This window comes from Cucurbita maxima, unplaced genomic scaffold (genome assembly GCF_002738345.1).
Source record: "Cucurbita maxima cultivar Rimu unplaced genomic scaffold, Cmax_1.0 Cma_Scf00014, whole genome shotgun sequence".
NCBI lineage: Eukaryota > Viridiplantae > Streptophyta > Magnoliopsida > Cucurbitales > Cucurbitaceae > Cucurbita > Cucurbita maxima.
Genome location: NW_019272030.1, coordinates 4,854,706 through 4,860,766, shown reverse-complemented (window position 1 = coordinate 4,860,766; position 6,061 = coordinate 4,854,706). Strand labels below are relative to the sequence as shown.

At 38.3% G+C, this 6,061-nt stretch overlaps 2 protein-coding genes and 1 long non-coding RNA gene across 3 annotated transcripts; 2 read left to right on the top strand and 1 right to left on the bottom strand.

Moving 5' to 3' along the window:
- The first annotated feature begins 677 nt into the window (after positions 1 to 677).
- On the top strand, positions 678 to 2,908 carry LOC111489413. Its single transcript, XM_023137601.1, has 7 exons — positions 678 to 977; positions 1,071 to 1,231; positions 1,324 to 1,426; positions 1,808 to 1,924; positions 2,028 to 2,201; positions 2,280 to 2,403; positions 2,490 to 2,908. Exons 1-7 carry the CDS (start codon positions 678 to 680, stop codon positions 2,627 to 2,629), a joined length of 1,119 nt encoding a protein of 372 aa, XP_022993369.1. The 3' UTR covers positions 2,630 to 2,908.
- A 704-nt stretch (positions 2,909 to 3,612) lies between these two features.
- On the top strand, positions 3,613 to 6,033 carry LOC111489044 (acyl-coenzyme A:6-aminopenicillanic-acid-acyltransferase 40 kDa form-like). Its single transcript, XM_023137063.1, has 7 exons — positions 3,613 to 4,135; positions 4,228 to 4,391; positions 4,476 to 4,578; positions 4,663 to 4,779; positions 4,859 to 5,029; positions 5,347 to 5,470; positions 5,550 to 6,033. The coding sequence occupies exons 1-7, from the start codon at positions 3,866 to 3,868 to the stop codon at positions 5,684 to 5,686; spliced, it is 1,086 nt and encodes a 361-aa protein (XP_022992831.1). The 5' UTR covers positions 3,613 to 3,865; the 3' UTR covers positions 5,687 to 6,033.
- LOC111489055 lies at positions 3,960 to 5,863 on the bottom strand. The gene is made up of 4 exons (XR_002719318.1): positions 5,777 to 5,863; positions 4,671 to 4,787; positions 4,179 to 4,585; positions 3,960 to 4,050 (listed from the first exon to the last, which is right to left on the bottom strand). It is a non-coding gene; the product is annotated as an uncharacterized LOC111489055 (long non-coding RNA).
- Positions 6,034 to 6,061: the final 28 nt, after the last annotated feature.

Below are 6,061 nucleotides of genomic sequence, written 5' to 3'. Positions count from 1 at the left end.
AAAAAAAAAAAAAAAAAAAAAAAAAAAAAAAAAAAAAAAAAAAAAAAAAAAAAAAAAAAAAAAAAACAATCTTGATCAATATGAGCATTAGTTTGTATTCCATGTGTTGGAATATATATATATATATATATATATTTTAAAAATATATTTTAAAAAGTGCTTACTAACAAACTTGTAATTGAATTTAATTTAAAGGGGAGAAATGAAAAGCTAAAACAATAGGGATAAGAAAAAGAAAATTCATTTTAATCACTTCCGCACCTAGAGAAAGGATAAGAGAGAACACATCACTTTTAAGAGTTTTTTTTCTACAACAAAGGCCGAGAAATCAGGGGCAGAAAGTAATGTTATAAGCTAGCAAGTAATAACAACGGTATTCATAGCATATAACTTGAGTAGAAAGAATCGACAAATAGTCGCATTCTTCTATAATATATTTTGAGTCAAATCGCCTTTAGCCGATGTCGACATGATTCGATCCAAACTAATAATAAAATAATAAAAAACATAAAAGCAATTAAAAATAATTGAAAATGTTAAAAAATCTTCAAAAGAACAAATTCTAGCATAACCCAAAGTAAACGGAAAGCACAAGAAAAGTACACAAAAAGGGATACATACAGAGATGTTATGTAAATACTTACCCAACTAAATTCAGGAAATCACCAAATAGAGGTATGGAAGGTGGGAAAGAGCAGGAGAATGTTGTGGAAATCAAAGAGTTGGAAATGTTTCAAGTTGGCCCATGCGAGTGTGCATACCAGATGGGGTTCTTGATTGGGAACAGGTTCTCTGATACCATAAGGAGAAGGTTGGAGCAAGACATGGTTCTTCGTCGCCACCTCCTTCCTTTTGCTCAAGCTCCTCAGACGAAGCCTCTTATAGAAGCCATCTGCAACAACAACAAGGCCAAGTACCCATCACATTGGGATGAACTCATGGGCATTGTAGATGGAAGTCAAGCGCCTCTCCTTGAGGTAACCTCTTATATCGTGCAAACATGCTCCATCCTACGTTGGTTAAAGAGCATAACGAAACATTCCTTATAAGGGTGTGCTGTCAATGTGCAGGTGATTGTACTCAACTTCAGGAGGGAGATTCTGTCATGTATTCAGGATGAAGCTTCCATTGTTGATTGTACAGATGAGTGTTCTGATGTTCTTGTTGTTAGTGATTCCTTGGCTCTTGCAGCTCATAATGAAGATGCCCTCTTTGGTCTCTCTGGCTACACGTAAGAAGCTCACAAAACCAAACTTCAATTCATTCAAGCACTTTTGCCTTCTGTTAAACCAACTTCATTTCTTCTTTTCTTCACTTTTGAAGCTATTTGATCAAAGCAGAACTGCAAAATGGGATACGTTTCATTGCTTATTCACACGCAGGAGAGCTTCCAAGCCGTGCTTTCAGCTTTAATAGCAATGGCCTGGTAAACCTTTCATACCCTCCTACTATTAGATGTTCCATTGCAAAACCAATTATCGAAATTCTGAGCTCTTTTCATCTTTCCGATATGGGGTCTTCATCATTCATTGATTCGGAAGGAATTTAAAGAGCATGCGTAGATCTTACGAAATAAACAATTGCCCTTGCAAGTTGCGTGACAAGAATTCAAGCTTACGTGAACATGATCTATTCTATAAGTTGTTGTGACATCCTACGTTAGTTGGAGAGAAGAAATGAAACATTCTTTATAAGGGTGTGGAAACTTCTCCCTAGCAGATGTGTCCTAATAACCTTAAAGGGAAACCCGAAAGGAAAAGCCCAAAGAGGACAACATCTCTTGACATAATTTTTTCCAATCTTTTAGGCATTTACCATGAACGCAGTACGTCCAGTGAATGATGAGATTGATCCTAGGGCAATCGGACGAAACTTTCTCTCTCGGGACCTCCTTGAATCTACCAGCTTTGAAGATGCAATAGCTGTAAGACACTTCAATGAGACATCATAGATAATGTTCCAGCTTAATCACCTTAGCATGTTCAAAACATAGCATAACACATGGGGTTGGATTGTGTTTTATCCAGAGAATTCGCTCAGCAGAGATATCCCTGGGCCACAATTATAATGTGATTGATGTTCAGACAAGAAGAATAGCAAGTGTAGAAATAGCATCAAAGTTCAGAGTTTCAGTCCATGAGGTTGGAGCTACTCCATTTTTCCATGCAAATATGTATTCCCATCTTCAGAATATCAAGCAGGTAACAATACCAGGAAAATCTACAAGCGATCATATAAGATATGGTTTTGAAGTGAAAATAAAATGCTTTGGAACACAGATAATAGATGAAAACTCGACAAGCAGGAAAAGACGAGCCGATGTCATGCCGAAAGAATCAAAAGACGATTTTCTGTGTGTTCTTGGAGATGCAGATAATAAGAATTTTCCTATCTATATGAAGGGTAAATTATGAAGATCATTTAGATTGGCTGCCTAAACTCCTTTCAAATTCAAACTGACACTGAAAATTTTCTTATAATGTCTTCAGGTCCTAAGCTTTACACAATGTGTAGCGTTCTAATCGACCTGGACGAGCAAACTCTATCAATTTTTCGAGGAAATCCGAAGAACAAAGAGATAACTCATGTCTTCTCCCTGCAAGAGTTGAAGGAACAAAGTCAAGTCTGAGCTGTTGTGCTGCTTCACAAAACGCCCCCCAACATATTGATATCAACTAGTAATCCACAATCCACATTTTGATATCATTTTTCTACTTTTAGGCTTCTAAGCATGTCTAACTAAGAGTATGTTAGTCTTAAAGCCATAACTTGGCATCACCACTACAAGGGTCATTACTTATTAGTTGAGGCATAAGATTGACTATCTAATGCCCAAGTTACCTTCATATAAGGGCATGTTAAATTTGAATAAAATTGGAGTGTTTTCTACTCTTAAAAATTATGAACATCTCTACTTGCTTGCTTTGAACATCAATGCAAAACTTTGCTGACATAATTTGACAAGTTTAAGATTAAAAATGGATTCTTTTTCCTAAATAAAACATATCAAAAGTTAACGATACAATCTAAAACGATTTTTTTAATGATAATTGTCTAAAATTCAAGAATATGAAGGTGGTGGCAATTTTTCCACCACAGAGTTTAACCTCTTTAGAACCACAGACATTGAGGGCCTCTAAATATTCTAGTATCACTAAATTCATCTCTTACGCAGATAAAAACATTAATTATTATATCAAAAGTCGATGGTTTGATGTCCGCCCACTTGTGGCCGGAATCCCTAAAGTATCTTTGGGTGTGTTTATGAGATCCCACATTGGTTGAAGAGGGGAACGAAGCATACTTTCTAAGAGTGTGGAGACCTCTCCTTGACAGACATGTTTTAAAACTGTGAGATTGACGAAAATACATAACGGGCAAAGTGGACAATATCTGCTAGCGGTAAGTTTAAGCTGTTACAAATGATATCAAAGCCAGACACTGGGTAGTGTGCCAACGAGAACGCCGGGCCCCAAGGGGGTGGATTGTGTGATATCACATTGGTTGGAGAGGGGAACGAAACATTTTTTATAAAAGTGAGGAAACCTCTCCCTAACAGACGCATTTTAAAACGCTGAGGCTAACCATAATATGTAATTGTTACAGTGTTGGACCCAACCCCGCATTTAAGTCTCAAACAGCATCCAAACTACTACTTGCACTACATTTAATGATCTTGTCAGGACTGGAGTGAGAATGTCCTATATGCAGTGCTATTCTTGTTTGATATGAACACCCATGACTGAATAATAACTTCTAACAAATTCTAGAAAAGCGTAAGGCTAGAACATAGGTAGGGAAGAAGATAAGTCATACCTTAATTGCACCAAAACTCCATAAAAAGAAAGAGCAGAAAAGTTGGGGTATGGCGGGCAAGAAGGTGGAGATGTTTGAAGTTGGTCCATGCGAATCTGCATATCAGATGGGGTTCTTGATTGGGAAGAGGTTCTCTGATACCATAAAGAGCAGATTGGACAAAGACCTTGTTCTTCGTGACCAGCTCCTTCCTTTTGCTCAAGCCCCTCAGTCCCAGCCTCTCATTGAAGCTCTCTGCAATAATAACAAGACAAGGTTTCCAACATATTGGGATGAACTTGTCGGAATTGCAGAAGGAAGCAGTGTGCCTGTTCTTGAGGTAATAATCTAAAATTGTAGAGGGAGAGAGACATAAATGATACCTGGTTTTCTGTTCTGTCTGTGATATCTTCGTTGAAAATCAATATGCAGATTATTTTGATCAACTTCAGGAAGGAGATACTTCCATTTCTTCACAGGGAAGTAGCTTTAGCAGTTGATTGTTCAGATGATTGCTCTGATCTTCTTGTTGTTAGTGAAAACATGGCCATTGCAGCACATAATGAAGATGCCAACGTTGCTCTGGTTGGCCACACGTAAGTGGTTCACAAACCTGAATTTTATCCCACGATTATAAACCAGCCCACCGGACTTGTTCATTTGTTTCTCCACTTTCGTAGCTATTTGGTCAAAGGAAAACTGCAAAATGGGCTGTCCTTTCTTGCTTATACCTACGCAGGAGAGCTTCCGAGCTGCGCTTTTGGTTTTAATAACCATGGACTGGTAAACTCTTCAAACCATCATCATTTATGAATGAATTATGAAAGAATTGAACGCTAAAGCATAACATATTTTCAAATATTTTAGGCATTTACTTTGAATTCAGTGCCTCCAACCAATGAAGAGGTTGCAGCTGGGGGTATTGGACGAAACTTTATCTCCCGGGACCTCCTTGAATCTACAAGCCTTGAGAACGCAATATCTGTAATGCCCTGCAATGATGTCTTGTATTATAAATGTTGTAGCTTATCTGATGCCACTTTGGGTTTGATTCTCTTTACAGAGAGTTCACTCAGCAGAAGTATCGGTTGGACACAGTTATAATCTGATTGATGTACAGACAAGGAGAATTGTGAATGTAGAAACAGCATCAAGGTTTAGATATTCAGTCAACGAGGTTGGGGCTACACCATTTTTTCATGCAAATATGTATACCCATCTTCAGGTTAACCAGGTAAGGGTATCAGGAAAAACCATTTAAACCTTCCTAGAAGTCGAGTTTTAAAACTGTGAGGCGATACTAATGAGTCAAAGCAGACAATATCTGTTAGCAATAGACTTTGACCGTTATAAATGGTATCAGAGCCAGATATCAAACGACGTACCATGTTGGACTCCTAAAGGGGTGGATTGTGAGATTCTATGTCGATTGGAGAGGGAAACAAAATACTTCTTATAAGGATGTGAAAACATCTCTCTAAAAGACGCGTTTTAAAATCGAAAAACTGACCACGATAGTAACAAGACAAAATCAAAAAAACTGAAACGCAGGTAGAAGACGCAAACTCTAGAAGCAGGCAGAAACGAGCTGATGAGCTGCCAAAAGGATCAAAAAATGATTTCATGTCAGTTCTTGGAGATGTGGACAACAAGGAGTATCCTATCTACATGAGAGGTAAGTGAGTAATATAGAGATGGTTTAGATTTCCCAGTCCTTTCAAACCCACATTTGAACATTTTCTTAACGTTTTCAGGCCCTACGCTTTACACACTGTGTACTGCTGTAATTGACCTGGACGAACAAACCCTTTCAATTATTCAAGGAAATCCAGAGAAAAACGTGATATCCCACGTCTTCTCCATCCCTTTGGTGGAGTTGGAGAAGCCATAAGCACACTGCTGATGCAACCTGAAACCAGCAATTGACACTTCAAAATGCTCAAACAGCTGATCCAAGAGGAAGGGCGTGGAGAGTTAGTACCTTTCCGTGCAGTTCATTGTTTATGGAACCATTGCCATCCATTTGGTCTCTGTGCTGTGAATGATATGAGCGAAGAGTATCCCTTCCAACCTCTCCGTTGGTGTTATCCATGTAGCGCTGATTCAACACTGATGCGTCGTCCAATGAAGAAGAAGGCGCTTCCCGTTGCTGCACGTCGACTTTCCCTGCTCTTTCTTCCCAAACTCTTGTACCCATTATCCATTCTTTCACCTAATAATAAATAAATAGTAATAATATGGTCATATCCAATCCCCCCCCCCCCCC

Coding starts and splice junctions, on each gene's coding strand:
- LOC111489413 (XM_023137601.1), top strand. CDS start 678: ATGGAAGGTGGGAAAGAGCAGGAGAATGTTGTGGAAATCAAAGAGTTG. Junction 2,202..2,279: donor ATCTTCAGAATATCAAGCAG/GTAACAATACCA, acceptor TTTGGAACACAG/ATAATAGATGAAAACTCGAC. Junction 2,404..2,489: donor TTTTCCTATCTATATGAAGG/GTAAATTATGAA, acceptor TAATGTCTTCAG/GTCCTAAGCTTTACACAATG.
- LOC111489044 (XM_023137063.1), top strand. CDS start 3,866: ATGGCGGGCAAGAAGGTGGAGATGTTTGAAGTTGGTCCATGCGAATCT. Junction 4,579..4,662: donor GTTTTAATAACCATGGACTG/GTAAACTCTTCA, acceptor CAAATATTTTAG/GCATTTACTTTGAATTCAGT. Junction 5,030..5,346: donor CCCATCTTCAGGTTAACCAG/GTAAGGGTATCA, acceptor ACTGAAACGCAG/GTAGAAGACGCAAACTCTAG.